The sequence below is a fragment of the Sander lucioperca genome, chromosome 8, assembly GCF_008315115.2.
Source record: "Sander lucioperca isolate FBNREF2018 chromosome 8, SLUC_FBN_1.2, whole genome shotgun sequence".
Taxonomy (NCBI): domain Eukaryota; kingdom Metazoa; phylum Chordata; class Actinopteri; order Perciformes; family Percidae; genus Sander; species Sander lucioperca.
In genome coordinates this window covers 9,016,707-9,035,291 of record NC_050180.1, presented here as the reverse complement: position 1 = coordinate 9,035,291, position 18,585 = coordinate 9,016,707, and the positions used below count along the sequence as shown (strand labels likewise).

At 41.1% G+C, this 18,585-nt stretch overlaps 1 protein-coding gene across 2 annotated transcripts in view; it reads left to right on the top strand.

Moving 5' to 3' along the window:
• adarb1b (adenosine deaminase RNA specific B1b) overlaps positions 1 to 18,585 on the top strand; it is a 135,952-nt gene that overhangs the window by 72,001 nt on the left and 45,366 nt on the right. Inside the window, exon 1 of one of the 2 annotated variants that reach the window (XM_031291580.2) lies at positions 16,719 to 16,990. The exons of the other annotated variant lie outside the window; for it this stretch is intronic. Within the exon in view, the coding sequence (XP_031147440.1) occupies positions 16,891 to 16,990 (100 nt within the window). The 5' untranslated portion in view covers positions 16,719 to 16,890. Of the gene's footprint in view, positions 1 to 16,718; positions 16,991 to 18,585 lie in introns of those variants that run through there. 2 annotated transcript variants of the gene reach the window in all.

Sequence of the window (18,585 nt, the reverse complement as noted above, 5' to 3'; positions counted from 1 at the left end):
ACCCATAATGCTTTGTAACACATCAGAGAGCGTCTCTCAGGGTTCCAAATTACCTCTCACATCTGCTGCTGCTCCGTGCCACGAATACCCCGACACCACACACACACACACACACACGCACGCACACACACACACACACGCTATTATACTCATACACATGAGCGCCAAAAGCCAAGAGATGGTCTGTTTGAATTGATTAGACTGTCATAAGTGAAGTGATGATGTGCTTAAACGGAGATGATGGAGGAAGTGTCTCTAACTGATTGTTCTATCAATCCAGTGGATCTGGCTTGCATGCAAATTGGGCTCAAATGACTATTCCAGTGGAATCCGTATGCTGTCATGTGCGCAGTGAAAACACAATGAAAACTGAAAGATGAAGAGAGACAAGATATTTGACAAATATACAGTGTCATTTTACTGTACAGAAACACTTAACTGAAATATTTCAATATCAATGATATCACTTTGTACCAAAGCAAACTGGAGAGGAGAACGAGGGCAAAGGATTGAGCCTAGGTGAGTGTAGAAACGTGCGTTGGTGCTGTTCATGTGTTCTAATGTGTTGTTTCCTGTTGTTGGACGAAGCGTCCATGCCTGACAAAAGAATTTGGAGCAAATGGGGCGCATCTCCAGCGACACTGTTAAGAAGGGGAGAGCTTCTCCATTATAGCTCTAATGAAGCTTTTAAGGTGCAATTTGCAGGTTTCAAGACATGTATTTGCCATTTGTATTGAACAGGCTCCGCTTAAGAAGATGATGGGTCGGGTTTCAGTGTTGATTTTAACATTGAAATTGAAATATTAAGACTAGGGCTGGGCAATATTTCAGTATTATATCGATATCGTGATATGAGACTAGATATCGTCTTAGATTTTGAAGAATTGTAATATCTTAATAATAGTAATAGTCTTTTCATGGTTTCAAAGGCTGCATTACAGTAAAGTGATGTCATTTTCTGAACTTACCAGACTGTTCTAGCTGTTCTATTATTTGCCTTTAACCACTTAATCATTATATCCAAATTATGATGGTTATTTATCTAAAATCTAAATGTGGAAGATATTTTGTGAAAGCCCCAATTGTCAACCTTACAATATCGACATTGAGGTGTTTGGTCAAAAATATCGTGATATTTGATTTTCTCCTTATCGCCCAGCCCTAATTAAGACCGTTTCATTTTTTTTTTTTTTTCAAAGCAGTCGAGCCTTTGGCTTACATCGGTAGCCTAACTTTCTTTTGTCAGGTCCTAAATCTGTGAATAGAAATATTTGTCCCAAAATACACACATTAATACACACTTACCTTTGCTGCAACCTCCTACATACAATTCATTTGCAATATTGCCTGAAATTAATACAAAGCTGAAGTTTTTGTTTAAATATTTCTTTTTTTACCAAAAAAGGGCACAAAACACTAAAAAGTTACAAAATACCATAGCGTGCATTTCCTGAAATTTAGTGAAGATAGTGGCCACTGATATAAAAGACAAAAAAAAAAAAAAAAAACAGGATTATGTTACCAGAGATTTCAGAGGACACACCACTGTGTTTGAAGAAGTGACGACAAAAAAGTATGCAAGTAATGCAAGCCAATGGTTCCCAAATGGGAGTGTTGTCAAGGCGTTAAGGTACCCTGTGGGGTTTTTTGATCACTTGTAGCGTTACGGAGCAATGTTTTTACAATGGGACCCCGTTTTTATTGTATCATGCTTGAGGACCCACATGCAGGCTGGCAACGTGATACAGTACACATATCTGCTGCAGGTTTCACACTATCCCGCTTATTGACTCAAAGGCACTAAAGTGCACCAGCAAAGGCGGGAAAGAAGACTGCAAGCTAGTAACCATAGATGTTAACAATGAATGATTTAAAATCTTCCAAAAATAGGCTTTGCAAATCCAATGCATTGTTTGTAAGACCTAAGGGGTAGACACAATGCGTTTTGGTGCGTAACAACTGAATGTAAACATAACCCATAATGTTTGTTTACAAGAGAAGCCCACAGGGCACCTTTATGCTTTTACAGTGCTCCCCAGTTTGGGAACCACCGGGTTGCAGTATTTTTCTTTTTCTTTTTTCAATACATAGTGGTGTGGCATGTCCCGTGAAATCCCTGGTAACATCAGCTATTAAAAACATACATTGTCTTTGTGTCTTTTATATCGATGGCAGCTTTATCTGGTCATGGAACCAACAGTAGTAGATGCTGTAAGTCCAGATGTCCTAATGATAGTTGTACCTATTTGGTCACTGCTTTTAAGTCCCACTCTTTTTTATACTAAACAAACCAAAGCGAAAGGGTCACAATAATAAGAATGTAGTGAATTGTCTCTCTACGTTAAATCTATATTTACTCATACTGCCATTTCCACATATTCCAAATACATGCCTAAGTCGATTTTTCATTTTTTTTTTTTAAGATTCTTTTTTGGGCATTTTTAGGCCTTTATTTATATAGGACAGCTGAAGACATGAAAGGGGAAAGAGAGGGGGAATGACATGCAGCAAAGGGCCGCAAGTCGGAGTCGAACCGGCGGCTGCTGTGTCGAGGAATAAACCTCTATATTTGGGTGCCTGCTCTACCAGGTGAGCTACCCAGGCGCCCGCCTTAAGTCGATTTTATACCAATATGCTATTGATTAAATTGTTTAGTAAAGCACACACTTGTTTACAAATGCTAACATTTCTTCATAGATCTAGCATTTTAATTTTGCTCTGAATCTGCATCAGATTGATGCATTTAACTTAAAAATGTACATTTTCTTCAGGGGAGCATGCCCCCAAGGTCCCCCCACCAGTCTAAACAACTCCTTTGGGAAACACTTAATTAAGTATGAAATCAATAAATAAAACGAAAGAATATCCGGATGATTAAATCTTGCATATTGTCTCTCAGCAGTCTTTGTTTGGAGTGCACTTTAAAAGTGGCCATTAGCTGTAACCCTTATGTAACCATGGCCTTTGCCTGGTGATGGCAAATGCAGTTCTGCAGCGTGATGGCTTTAACGCTTTCTGCGAGTGCAACAACTAAACAAGCAGAGAACAGAACATCAGAGAAAAAACGCCAACAATTTGGCTGACAATGGTCTTGTTTATTTATAAAAAAAATATGATCCTCTGAGTAAGAGATGAAGAGAGACTAAAGTTGTGTTTTAAACTGTTCCCTCATTCCCACACTCACTATTCCCTATATAGTGTTTATTAAATAGTAAACTATATAGGGAACGATCAAACCAGATTTTGGACACTCACTGAAAATATCGTTGCGTCAGTAGATGCGCCGGTTATTTGTGTGATTGAGGCGGTGCGCCCAGCATTATGTAACCAAACCACTTCTAATACATCCCTGAAATAAACCGAGCACCCAGGAGGATAGTAAAATGTTGTATACTATATATGTTGCATGTTACATGTACGCTGTTTAGAAACGAATGCCTGCTCCATTTTTCCTTTTCAGTTTTCGCAGGTGTTCCTACTTCTTCTCCTCCGGGAGAACTCAAATTAGCAGTGCATTGGGGGTATTTTATCAAACACCACTACAAAATGGCAAACACACTATATAGTGCACTATTTCTGTGGTAGGGAATGGTTTCGAAACACAGCTTTAGTATGTCGTGTTGAAGTGGTGTTACATTAGAACTTTTTCTCAGTTTGAATAATTTGCATCATTCGATGGAAGGATGGCATAGTACCGACCATCATATTGTTGTCAGGCCGGCTTTGTTCACTGGTCCACAGTAGAGCAGGCGTAAGGCAGCTATGGCCAGATGGTAATCCCAGAAAGATGTCCCACCATCCCATCGCATTTGTACTGACTCACTGCCTACAGCTCATGTGTGTTTTATCGAGGCTGCATACTTTTTATTGCATTACATGCCATTTAGCTGACGCTTTTATCCAAAGCGACTTACAATTGCTATATATATCAGAGGTCGCACGCCTCTGGAGCAACTAGGGGTTAAGTGTCTTGCTCAGGGACACATTGGTTGATGTATGCCAGGAGGCTGTCACTTCTTTTTATTTACAGTAGTATTGTTACTTTCCCAATACCAAGTTCTTTCAGGGGTGGGATTGTTGATGGCTTTTTATGCAAAAGAGTATTATACTTTAGCTTGAGTTCCTCTAATTATTTGGTTTTGTTGCCTCGTTCTGCTCCACATTAACTCAAGGTTAGCCAGTGCCCAAACGAGCAGTGGTTGGCAGACTTACTGGAGCAGTTACGGGGTTAAATAGGCCTTATTCTGTGACATCTCAGTGGTTTTATTTCTGGGAGGGGAGACTGTTACAGAGTTGTTGTTGAATTGACCGCATTACTAAAACTGTCTGGTAGCTTTGCCATATTGCTACAGATCTTGCTTTATTTATTCCCCCGAGTGTTAGCTGGAAAACTGTTGAGACTTTATTAGTATGAATGTGGGGTCACTCATGCAACCCAGTCCCTTTACAGGAAAACCAGCTGGCGGTTATATACAACACCTGTGAAAAAAATACATCCACGCGCTGGACTTTAGCTCTTGATTCTTCGGAGCAAACATAACTCTAAAGTAATTTGTCAGGGATTACCAGATGAAAGCCACAATTGTAATAAAAGATTATGTTGTAAGTGTCTAAATATATTATTCCATTTGTGCTTTAGTTTGTGCTTATCCTGCACCTGGCCTATATGTGGAACTGGCTGGCTATGCAGAGCAGTCACAACCTTTTCCAGTCAGTTCTTCCAGTTTCACCTGGAAATGCTGCACTTTTCCTTTTAATTGTTTTTACAGACAAACTAAAAAATGTCATATTGCAAGGTCAAGCCCATGAAAGAGGCTATAAAATGTCTTAAGACCATTTATTGGTTTTGGAAGCACACATTAGCTGGTCCTACGGTGGCCCTGAGAGCTCAACACACTGCACATAAAGAAACACATGCAAATAGACACAACACAACCAAATAAAGAAACCTCTTCACCAACTTGACGACACACAAAAACATCAATTTGAGGACACTAGCATTAAAAAAAAAAAAAAAAAAAAAAAAGCTGCAAAAAGTTCACAACGCAACAGAAACGGTTTCCAGGGAACATTAAAAAGTGATGTGTGCGGTAGGGGTGGGAATCAGCAGGGGCCTCACGATACTTATATCACGATATGATATTATTGCGATTTATATTCTGCGATATATTGCAATTTATTACCTTTTTTCCAACTTAAAATTTTTCCCAATTTCAAATGATGTCCCCAAAAGGAAACTTTGTCAACATCTGTTTTATCTAAAAAGATACATTTCTCTGTTTGTCCATCTCACTTCAATTTTATTGCTGCAAAATGGAATTGTCAAGCAGACAAACTGACCAACACATATATAATAATAGATCTATACTTGGCGTCTGTGTATCGATACAGTATTGCCACAGCGCTTGTTGTTACTGTTTGTGGATTATGAAGTTATTGAAGCTGGCCATCCGTCAGTGGTGTTGTAAAATGAGCTAAAATGTTGTTACGGTTTTTTTTTTTTTTGGTTTGTTTTTTTGGTTTATCTGAATCATTCGATCACAATGACGGATGGTCGACTTCAATAACTTAATATGCCACAAACCATGGCAACAACAAGCGTGTCCTAGCCGTGGGCATCACTTTTTACTGCCCCCTGGAAACTGTTTCCGTTGTGTTGTGAGCTTCTCTATTTGTAGCGCTTTTTCTAAATGCTGCTTATGTGTCAAATTCATGTTTTCTTTTGTTGTCAAATTGTTGAAGATGTTTCTTGATTTGCTCGCGTTGTGTCCATATGCATGTGTTTTCTTAATTCACGGTGCATTAAGCTCTCAGGGCCATGGTACGGTCTTTCGGCAACACGCCTTACTGAGAAAGGCTTCCCACAAATGGTTCTCATTTTACCAGGTGCCTACTTAACTGGATACCCTGATTTCTTGTTTTGTCATCTCATACTCTCCCATTCACTCACTTTGTACAATTCAGAATTGTGAATAACACCATGTTGTGGCCTACTTTTTGAGTACCGCTGTTGTAATCCTATCTGCGACCACTGAATAAAAGCAGTGTGGGAAAGCCTGAACCACCATTGTACAACAGCAAGGCTGAAAGAAAAAGGAGGCTGGAGCGGTTCTGCAGGCTGGATTTAGTCTTCATCTTGGAAGTGGCTAATTAGCTGGGACTCCACATTCCTGTTCAATGAGAATGAACCCAGTGGCGGAGGAACATGTCCATGTATGCACACATTCATAAACACACGCACACATGTACTCACACATTCCCCTATGATTACAGTCATTTTCAATCATTTTGTCCTAACACACACACACACACACACACACACACACACACACACACACACACACACACACACACACACACACACACACACACACACAAAGTTCTCACTTTCACTCCTTAACGCCCAGAAAACATAATGGGGGTTCAGGTGGCAGCGCTGGATGGTGGCAATGCAGATGTTACCTGGTGGCTCTACGCTTTTCTGTGTGTGTGTGTGTGTGTGTGTGTGTGTGTGTGTGTGTGTGTGTGTGTGTGTGTGTGTGCGCGCGCGCGTGTGCATGTGCGTGTGCGCGTGCGTGTGCGTGCGCTTGCGTTTGCTGGCCAGCTGTGATGGCCAGCTGCCCACTTTACCAAGGCCTTGGCAACTCCCCAGGTGGTTGACCCAGATAGTAACAGCTAGAGGAGAGGAACACACACTCTCTCTCTCTTTGATACACACACACACTCTGATGTACACCTGCGTGGGCACCCTTCGCACAGGGATGCTCATGCAGCACCATCAGAGCAGGTGAGGGAGAAAAATAAGCCAGAAATGGGCTTATTTTTGGGATGACCTCAAACTCTCCTGATGCAGCAAAGTTTCATCAGAGTGTGGCTCTTTGTTGTTTAAAGGCGTACTACACATCAATAATCGGATATTATGCGTTTGTTCAGCGACTTCCAAGTCTTACAACAGTTTGCATATTGCACAAGGTCCATAATATATGCAGGGCTGGACAGTAATGGTTGTTCAGACCCAGGCAAACACAGTTGGGACTTGGCAACCAGAGTTTGAAAAAGTCTAAACCACCTGACCATCATTTCATACACTGCCTCCTGTTCTCACAATTGGACTTTAATCATTAGACCTACTGCTAAGAAATGTTCAATACTGAAGTATCAGCAATATCACTTTAATAATGTTTTCTCCTCCCCAATCTGTAATAGTTAGCCAACATGGGAATTATTTACTCTCGATGGAAAAGTAAACAACCGAGTTCATGGACTGAGTGGGAACAAGAGGAAGTAAAAAGGTAGCTTAGTACCCAGCGAGGTTAGGTTAACTACTGAAATAAGTCTTTACCGCGGCACAATGAATACACTTAACATCGACTAAACATTGCAATGTTATGAAATACAGATAATATAGTCATTGTTCTGCATGTAAAAGATGAGCGGAAACTCTGCGGAGTGGGAAGGGAAGCGAAAGTAAGCCCTCAATTTCAAAATAAAAGTCTCTGAACATGAAGTTGAAAAAAAAAATGTAATCAATAATGTTGTATAATTGTGTCTAAATATTAGAGATGCACCAATTACAACTTTCTAGGCCGATTCCAATTTCAGATTTTCATTGAGTTAGGCCGGCTGATACCGATTTTAGCCGATTCCGATTAAATTTTTTCTAACCACTTTACAGCACACACAAATATTTATTTAACCTAAGCGGGTATGCGCGACACACGGCGGAAAAGTTGAGAGAAAGGAGAAAGAGACTGTGCTGTCGCGTCCGTGTGTGCGTGCGTCCTTGAGAACTGTAACTCGTATAACTTATGTTGTCAGCTAATTGTAGCGTTGACCGGCATGAAATCGGCATATGTCAGACTGACCTGCTGGTCGCCGGTCATGGCCGAGCACATGAAAACTGGCCAATTCCGGTCACCGGCCGGTCTATCGGTGCATCTCTACTAAATATAGTATATTTTGGGTCTAATACGGCATTATATGCAGTTTCAAATTTCATCATAATTAAGGTATATGGTGTATAATTAGGGTATAACTGTGTTTGTTTACTGTCTAATAAAGACCACATTATTTGTATAGAATAGAAGTATGACTTATACATCTTATTAGTGTACCGTAAAATAAAGTGTGACCGTAACTTACAAAAAATAGCACCTTCTTAAAGACATACCAGTCTTTATTACCATTTATTAAATCGTAAAAAGTGCTCATATTATGCTCATTTTCAGGTTCATAATTGTATTTAGAGGTTGTACCAGAATAGGTTTATATGATTTAATTTTCAGAAAACACCATATATTTGTTGTACTGCACATTGCTGCAGCTCCTCTTTTCACCCTGTGTGTTGAGCTCTTTGTTTTAGCTACAGAGTGAGACCTCTCACTTCTGTTCCATCTTTGTTGGGAGTCGCACATGCGCAGTAAGTACTGCTAGCTTGTCAGTTGCAGAGTATGAGGGCGTGCCATGCTAGCAGCTAGGCGAGCATTATAACGTGTGTTACAAAGTGACCACGTTTGTTTCTGAAGTAAAGGCTGGAGTACAACAGAGCTGTTTGGAGCAGTTTGTGAACAGTGTTTTCTGTTGGAGATGGTAAGTCCCTTTGGGGTGGACTTTGGGCTTTTTCACTTTGTAAACCTATAACGTGCACAAAAAGATATATAACAAAATAAAGGAAAGGGAAAAAGCCAAAAAGCACAATATGAGCACTTTAAGTAAAACGTTAAGTCGACTTAACTCTGCATTTTTTGAGGATTGAAAATTTCCTCCTCATTCAATACTAAATTTTGATACCTAATGAGTAAAACTCATCAGTGTCAGTGAGCCAATAGGCATGCACCATGCTTCTACCAAGATCTAATCATGCTGGTAATTGGCTAATGTTACACTTCGTAGAGGTAAGAAAAACTCTACGTTACGCGCAGAGACGGGGCTCACGTGTGTGTTGATACATTGTGTGATACTTTTTTTTGATCATCCCAACCCCTGCGAAATCACTTGTTTCACTACCAGAATTTGATCCATTCAGTTCGGTAACATGGTGGAAAGTCTAGAAGATCGATCAAATCATTTAATCCCCATTCGAGTTAGCAGAGCGCTAAACCGGCGGAGGTCTCTTGTGCGCAGGCCTGCTCCATGGGCCGCAAAGTGCGGAAGCAGCACCTGATCATGCGGGTCATTTTTGGCTCCATGATGGCTTTATGCACCACTGAGCAACTCTCATAGGAACTAACGGGGCTCCGCCTCGAACGCTGTAACCAGGTTTCATCATACATCCATGGAAAACACTCACATACATAATTTTGAGAAATGGTAATGGGGGTCTTCAGCAGTGTGGGGACTGAAATGTCTTTTTAAACTATGGATGACCACGCCTGACCACTTCCACGTTTCTTTGTGATTCAGAGGTGTTTTTCTGCAGTCTCGTGTGTGTGTGTGTGTGTGTGTGTGTGTGGGTGTGTGGGTGGGTGGGTGTGTGTGGGTGGGTGGGTGCGTGAGTGCAGTCATTATCCTCAATGTCACACCGCATTGCAGTGCAGTAAAAACCTTTTGAGTGTGTGTGTGTGTGTGTGTTGTGTTGTCAATCCAATAGTTTCAGGGCAGGCTTCCATTGGCTTGAATTTCACTATCTGAGGATAGTTCTGGAATTTTAAAGTGAGCAGCTTATTATGGAGTTGGGATTTTATTTGGCATCTTTAATATTTTACTGTCCTGTCAGTCTTATTCCCCTGTCCATCTCACTCCACCTCAGTACGTCTGTCCTTGCTTCGTTAATTACACACCCCTTATTTTCTGTTTCCCCCCCCCCCCCCTTTGCGACCAGAACTATTTTTTTTCCCTGTGACCTCAAGTTCCCCTCTTCTCTCTCCATAACACAGGAAATGGAAGGTTGTGCCGTCAACAAGGGCACGCACAGCAGGGTAGAAAGATAAATTGACTGAGAAAAGAGACTCATTCGTCATAGGAGAACGTGCTGTACCGTGGTTCAGCATGACAGAAAGCAGGATAGGCTAATCCTGTTGTAGATTATGAGCAAGTAACATGCGTTATGTGTGTGTTTTAGTGTAGGAGGGGGGCACACAGTATTCAGGGATACTGCCAGCCACACTGTATTTATCATCATATTAATTTACAATTGAATTATTGAATTACAATGTCAGGTCATTTGATGTGATTTGATCTCCTGGCCAAAGTATGTGTTATGTTCACACTGTAACTTGGAGTATCTCAATGGTGCTTTCTTCCCTGAACTTCCATCCATGCAGCCTACCTGCAACTGGACTGTGAAAACCAACTTAGATATTGTCTGTGTTGCCATGACAACATGCTAATCTTGTAGGATTTGATGTCGAAATGTGTTGTTTGCAGCAGCCCGGCTGAGCCAGAGTTGACATGAGGAACAACATGACAAGTGTGAAACAAAATCAAAGCAGCTCACCTGGATTGGTATTCACCTCAGGTTGTTGGTCACATCTCAAAGAAAATTGGAGAAGCACAGGAGTTTGAAGGGATGTGATGCATTTTGTTATGGGCACTCTGTGCATGTGTGTAATTCCATCCTGTGGGTTTATATCTAGGTATGAAATATAGGTTAAACCCTATAAAATAGAGTGCATCACTTCATAAACAATCATTAGGACCTGCACTGGGAATGTAGATTGTGTGGCTTGAACTCCACTGCCCTTACTGTATCCCACCCTGCCTTTGTTTCCAGAGGGGCTAACACAGAGCCGCCCATTGTTCCCCTCTTGCTTACGTGATCGCACATGCACACAAGACACATACGTACACCGCACACCACAACTGCTGGTCAAGGCCCAGCCAAAAAAACCCAAAGCCAACAAGCAGTGAAGCAGATCTGTCAGGCGGAGTGCCGGAGTCTTGTTAAGGAGGGGACCACACCCAGCAGTGGGAGCTGATGGCAGGCTTGGGAACTAAAAGGGAACTCCCATAGGAAGAATTAAGTCATTCCTATTTACAGGCCCTCGTTTATTTCGAACAGAAGCAGGCTTCTGTTTAGAGAGACTAATAAAATATAGCGGCTGGTAAATGATGCAAAATAAGCAATGGGGTTTCTGAAATGATGTGGATAATCTGATTTTTGGAAGCTACTAGAAGTCACAAGGTTATTTGCCAGTCTGGTTTGTTTATAGATCATTCTTAGATGGTCGTGTGGTACTGTGTGTGTGTGTGTGTGTGTGTGTGTGTGTGTGTGTGTGTGTGTTGCCTCACATTAGATATGTGTTTTTTTCAGAAGGCAACCCACCTTGTTTAGCCTCACTAACGCTGAAAATATCAGCCAATATTTACTACCTGCAATGAGACAACATAGAATACACACTACAGCTCTAAGATTCAATATACAAAATCTTGTATTAATCCCACAACGGGGTAATTCACAATGCCACTTGTTAGCTTGGTGCACTTTTACAGTTTAAGGTATTTGTTTACTCATTTTCATGGCATTCTCTCCCGTTTTTCTCCCGAATTTTGAATATCTATTCCTCATACAAAGCAATCACTGCCATTCACTGTTGGTGAGGTTGTCGACAGCCATGTGGCCCCTCTGATACACATGGAGCCACCAGCTGCTTCTTCACCTGCCACTGTCACCATCATCAAGAGGGCATAACAAATATTGAGGTTCACACTGTCCCCCTGCAGATTCCACCTCATTTCACAGAGCCCTAACCAACCAATTGGTACCACCAGTGCTGTGTCCCTCACTGGCTTCCCACACTGCCAAATGTGTTTGATTGAGTGCCCAGCCAAGCTACGAGCCTCTCTGTCAGGGATTGAATACAGTTTTCTCTGTGATCGTAAACCTTGAAATGTATCATTTTTTATGTTTAACAAAGCAGTGCAGCCTCTAGAGACCGTGCCACTTCTTAAATTTCCTGCAACCAAAATGGTTTTGGCAATACCAAATCCTTAGAGCCCTGCACTATCAAATAGGACTAGAAATGTGTAGCCACTTCTAATCCCTTGCATTGTGAATTCAACCCATCACATAAATGATTACAGCACTGAAATACAGTATGCAGTCCAACATGGACTACCCAGGAATTTTAGAATCACAAAATATTTCCCTTAAAACGGTGCACAGAATGTTGATATGAATACAGGAAAGAATTGCAGGGAAACCACAGAAGCATGCAGGAAATATAGCCAAGTAAATATGTTCTTTAATCATACTGTATCGCATGCTATTTAATATGTTATTTAGTCACTGCTTAAGCACTTCTGGTTAGACACTACACTACATTCCGTTGCTATGTACTTGTGACATGTGCAATGACCATAAAGTTGAATCTAATCTAATCTAAAATGTCTAGTAGGTGTCACGTTTTACTAAAATCTTCGCTGATAGCCTGTTATAAAACATCTTTTTAATCAAAGGACAAAAAAATGAAAAATGTCCATTTTTGTCCAATACATTCAGTATGTGGGTTGTTGGCTTCTTATTTCAAAAGACAAAACTGCCAGGACAGTGATCTTTTTTTTTTTTTAGAGCACTGGCAGCCGTTCTAAAACCAACTTCTGCCCCGATCAGACAGCGATTTTTGCAGCTTGCAAAATGTGAGGTGCACTGCCCTGCCTTTTTTGCTGAAAATGTTTTTTTTTTATTTATTTTTTTATTGTTGCTAGGTAACCACCTCTCAAATCATCCGATTGGGTGTTCAGAGCGCTCATGCCAAAACATGAGGCGCATAAAGCAGAAAACCGCAAGCAAAAAGCTTCACTGTCATTGAAAACAATTGCAAAAAAGCACTCTGTCTGATCGAGGCCTTAGTGTGTATATGTGATGAGAGTGCTTGATCTGATGTGTTCTCTTAGTCAGCACCTTCTGTTGGCCTATTAAACTCAAATTTGTCTTAAGTACACTTCCACTGATTGTGCAAAACTGTGCTTCACAATGCATCCCCATGTTGGCCATGACCGTCACTGAAAACTTTACTAAATAGACACGTTTCCCTACCAATCACGGATTTTACCTTCAAGGATAGAGCAGTGTAATATATATAAATGTATGTGAGCAGAACAGAACAGAACAGAAGTACGCATGGAAATTAGATTAAAATGTGCAAGCAAATGAAAAACATTCACAGTTCTCTTTGTACATGCTGCATAATGTTTAATCATGTTGTAGCAGTGCTGCCCTCTGCTGGACGAGTGTCAGTAGAACAACAACACTGTCAGACCTTCACAAGGGAGGAAGAATAGTGCATGGGGATCCAGCTTCTCTATCCCTTGCATTTTTACACACACACACACACACACACACACACACAAACAATCAATCACAGAACGATCACACACAGTTAATTAAATGATGGATTAATTAAAATTGTGTCCCTGTGTATGCATGTGTGAGAAAAAAACTAGGTCACAAAGACGGGGAGCGTTAAATGGCTCTCAGGACACTGGCTAGCTGTGTGTGTGTGTGTGTGTGTGTGTGTGTGTGTGTGTGTGTGTGGCTAGTTGTTACCGAGCTATTGGCCTAATTTTTGGCTGAAGACCAGGAGTCGAGGTTTACAGTCACGCACTCCTCTTATCGCCCGCAGTTGACTTTTGGATCTCTTTCATAAGAGGACCCTCCCCCCCAACTCTCTACTCTAGTCTTGAAAGACTATTAGACCCTAGTATGACCACCCCACACATATTCTACACTTAACCTCAACTCCCAAAGCTCTAAAAGGCTCTCCTCTATGTCTCTAATCTCTCAAACACAGTCTCTCCTTCCCTCTCTGTAAGTCTTTGCCAAACTCTGTGCACCACACGAAATTCAGTGAGTGTTGCTCGAGGAACGTGTGAAGACTTCCTCACAAGGCAATGAAACTCCACTTCTTCCGGGACATTTTTCATCTGCCTTCAGGTTCAGGTATTCAGGCATCGCAGGACACGTTCAAGCTGGATAACCACTGAGTGTTGCCTGTGTAACCACAGCCTCTTTCCTCTTGTCCTTTCAGTGTTGAAAATGCCAAGAGAGGGATAGAAGTGGGTAAAATATCTGCCTGTGACCATGCACTGACTCCCTTCTCCCATGTCTGCAGCTTTGGCTCCATAACTTCAAATACTAAAGGGAAGTGGACTGACTAGTCTCCCCTTTTCAGAAAACTAAGCAAAACAAAAACAAGTCACCCAGCCAAAGGCAGTTGTGGTGAGACTTGGCCAGCCATAGTTATCATTGGCTTGCGCATAGAAGCATGAATGAATTTGCATCTGGAGAACATTTAAGTTCATCTGCTTTCTCAGGCTGAATTTCTCTGCACCACAACTCTTATCCCGAATCTTTTGGCTGGCTTTCTTTTTTTTTTTTTTTTTTTTTACTCTAACCATCTGCCTTATTATCTTCAATTTGTCTCTCCGTCTGACCGTTTCTCAGTCGCTGCCTCGCTTTCTTCTTCCTGCCTTTCTCTGTCTTTCTGCTCAGTTTAACTTCATGTGCTTAATTGGCAAAGCTCTAGCCAAAAGCTCTCTTAATTTGCTTTTTAAGAACATCTGATATTGAGCAGCAGGAAGGAAGCTGTGGTGGAGTTGGGAAGTAGAGAAGACAGCCTCGTTGACCTTAAGCTTCCCCAGTGGTTGGAGAAAACTCTTCGCTTTCATATGGAAAGATTCTACCTCACCTCATCTTACCTTTTCTCACTTCAATCCAACTTCATCTCCCACTCTTCATTTCCTCATTCTTTATCTTACCTTCTCACTCAAGTTTTTTTTTCTCTATATCCTCCCCTCTACGTCCTTTACTCTTCTCAAACTTTTATGTCTCTGTTTCTTCTCCCCTCTTCAATTCATTCTTTTACCATCATCTCTATCCCCAACTGCTGTATCTAACAGAAAGACTATAGAGTGTTAAAGGCACTTTATTTTATTTTTGAACTTTTTTTTTTAATTACAATTTTTTTCTGATGTTTTATTTTATTTACATGTTCAAAATAAAAGATATCAATCAATCAATAATCTAACCCGTCATGGGAGACTTTGGCCAATCACAGGTCATTTCAGAGAGAGCGAGAGCGTGTTCCTGTTGGCTGTTCTGTGCCTGCATATGGCCGTGTGACAGAGAGGGAACAGGGAGAGCTGCAGGACGAGGTCTCACTCTACCTTAAATTCCGTCTTTTGTTTTTGCATTCTAACCACAGCTTTAAAGCTTTAGCGCGTAGTTTCTGTCGCCCCCATGAGAAATTATAAGTAATGACAAGTCTTCACATATTCAAAATAAACACTGTCAACCAATCAATCACTTAATAGGAATACCGGTGTGTGTCTAGTCTAAAATTCTAGTTGGCTGGTCAAATTGTATGAGGCTTAGAAGTCGCATCGGTTAGTAGGAAAAAATAACTAAGCTGTCTGATGTTCACGGATAGCTTTGACAGTTAGGGTATGCTGATGTCTGGAACTTTTGTTGCCCTTTAGCCTTTACATTTTTCAGGGAACACATTTTATAACAATAATAGTAATATGTTTATTGTGTCTGGTTGGGAATCAATGTTCTATGTCACGGTTGGCTACATAAACCACTGCATTTCTTAATAAGTGCCTTGTATTTGCCAGATGCAGCCTACATGGAAGCACTGTTGCACTCAGGTTATATTGCAATGAATAAATTAGGAAAAAATAACAGTTTCCAGCTAATTTAATAGATCCAGTCACACTGGTGGAAAAACCTGCATGCCATTACTTCAACAATGGCTGCAACCGGCCACATTTTGGAACAATTCAGCCAGTGTATGGCCGGGAAAGACCAGCTGTTGTGGAAACCATGGCTTAATAATCCCCACTAATGGAGCGTGAATCTGTTGGGTGTACCTTTACTTGCCCTCTGTATCTACCACTAACTTGGTTTCACCACATCTGTTACACACTGTTACTGTCACTAATCCAGATACAGAGACAGCAGCTCAGCTGATTACTTACTTGGAACATCTTCTTTTTTTTCTCTCTTTTACTTTTTTTCTTTTCTTTTTCTTTCTGGCTTTGTTTATAGCACAATTGGTTGAAATGGCTTAATATGGACTTTTGTACAATTGGTGGAAGTGGCTTAATATAGACTTTTTTTTTAACAGAACCACCATATCTTTTAAGAATCATCAATCAGCCACAATGATCACTGTCTTAAGCATTAGTGAGTTCCCTGTGGCTTTAAATGTGCTGCTTGGAAGATGTGGTTCCATCATGGATGTAATTACAAAAGATTACCACTAGAGGTAGGCAGAGTGTTTCTTTCTGAGATGTCTCTCTCATCCTTACACTGCGGTGAGGTACCTGAGTAGAGATGGAATACAAGTACAAGAAATATAAATCTTGAAGGGGCAAGCAGGTTTCAATGGTATGTGTGAACACATGCAAATGTGTGTGTGCTTGCAAGGATAGTGGAGTTGTATTCAGTGTACACACACCTGTGTTTTCGCTGGCGAGGTTGCGAGAGGTTGTGTTTGCTTGTCGGAGACGTCGGTTACTTTGAGACGGGATTAGACAGGTGGAGAGTTTAATTCTGCTCCCTGTGTTAATTCACAACCGCATGAAAACACGAGTCTCTCTCCTCTGCTAGTCCCCTCCTTTTTCACACTCCACCCCATCGCCTCCCCTCTCTGACTACTGATAGGGCAGACATGGAGTCAACAGAGGATGGAAAGGGAGGGAGGGAGGGAGGGAAAGAGACTTCGGATACAAGGGAAGGACTAAAGTAGAAACAAAGAAACGCTGCAGGTGTGTGGAGTTCTGAATAGCATTAGCTTGACTGCACAAACTGGACAAGAGTGAAGGGTAGACCAGGTGTTCACAGTGAGATCCCAGCAGCCGAAGTTGTGTTTGCTCCAGGTTAGTGTAGTCACTGTCAGAAAGCTGTTCAGTTGATTTTGTAATAACAGTGTAAGTGCTGACCAAGCCATGGCCCTTCTTACCAACGGCGCGCAGAATCTGGGCTCCTATTACTGCCTGATCCGACGCAGGTTCAAGAGGAGGCGCAAGAAACGCTCGGAACGCAAAGGTAACCCCTCACGGCAGCTGTTCGCACACAGAGAGAGGGATGCTGAGCTGGATTTCTGTGGACTTTGTAATGTTTAGTAACTAGCAAGAGAAGAGAGCTGTGCATAGGCTGTGATAAATCTTTTTTTTTTTTTTCACTTGTTTGTGAAGTTTGAAGTTGTTAACAGCAGCAGACTGCTCTGAAACACTGACGATGCTTTAAAGTTAAAAAGCTCTTAATTCTTCACAGTATGTTTTTTTTTTTTGTGTGGGTAGTGAACCTGTAGCATATTTTATAAATGGACTTTATAAATGGACAGTTTATTTTAAGTTGCAATTTGAAGTTTTTTATGTGCATCGAAAATGTGTCAAAATGGCGTTACCTTTTGGTGGTGGTGATGGCGCAGTGGATATGACCCATGCCTTTGGTGTGGGGGTTCTGGGTTCGATTCCCACTGTGATACATCAACCAATGTGTCCCTGAGCAAGACACTTAACCCCTAGTTGCTCCAGAGGTGTGCAACCTCTGATACATAGCAATTGTAAGTCACTTTGGATAAAAGCGTCAGCTAAATGACATGTAATAATAATGTCAATAATGTGTAGAAGACAATTGTTACAGAGGACATTATACTTGACCCGGGTAATCACTGATTTAAAAAAAAAAAAGAAGTCAGTATATGGTTTATATGTGGTTTTTCAATAAGCAATCCTTTAATGTTTGTGTTTTGTCAGAGAGAGTCTTATATATTTCTTTTTAATATAATTAGATTTATATTATTATTCCACAAATTAGGAAACATATATTCACGATATTTAGTCCCCTGCTAGCTGACGACCCAATGCATGTGTAATTCACATATATAATTGAAGAAACATAGCTATAAATTTAAAAAAATACACATTTTGTTTTTCTTATATGAACGTACACAAAAAAATGTAAACCTATATAAAGAGAGAGAGATGGGGATGGAGTCTCACCGTGGACATTACAATCACTGTGTCTTAACCAGTAGACTAACGGGACGCACCATCAGAAAACAGTAACAATTTGACTCCAGTGTTATCATGTGTATTGAAAACGTCAATCAGTTTTGGAAAGACTAGGTTACAAATTATTTTTTTTCGATGATGTGACTCTTGGATGCATTTCCATTCTATAATCCATGGACGATGGAAGCTGCAGTTCTATAAAAAAAAAAAAAAAAAGAAGAAAGTCTGAAGCCCTAGATTTACTCAATCTGTTTTGATTAAACATTGTTTGTGTTTTTTTTAAGCCTCAGAATTATGTATCTATTGAGTAAAGGTGATCTCTCTCTCTCTGAGTGAGTCAGGTCCATGTCTCTGTGTAATTGATGTCGGGTAACGGGACGGGAGCCCCACAGAGCCTCTAAGCTTTTCTCTCCTGAGTCTGAGTTTGCTGCTCGGCTCTGGGGGATTAGCCCAACAGCAAAGGTATTTATTTAGGTGGCCACAGCTCACTGGCAGTATTAGCCATGTCTCAGCCACTTGCTTTGACACCCACCACCCTCCAACCCATCCCCTCCCCCACCCCGCTCGCCACCCTCCTCGCCGAGTCTATTCATCCTCGTAAATCCACCACTGCTGATGCTGCAT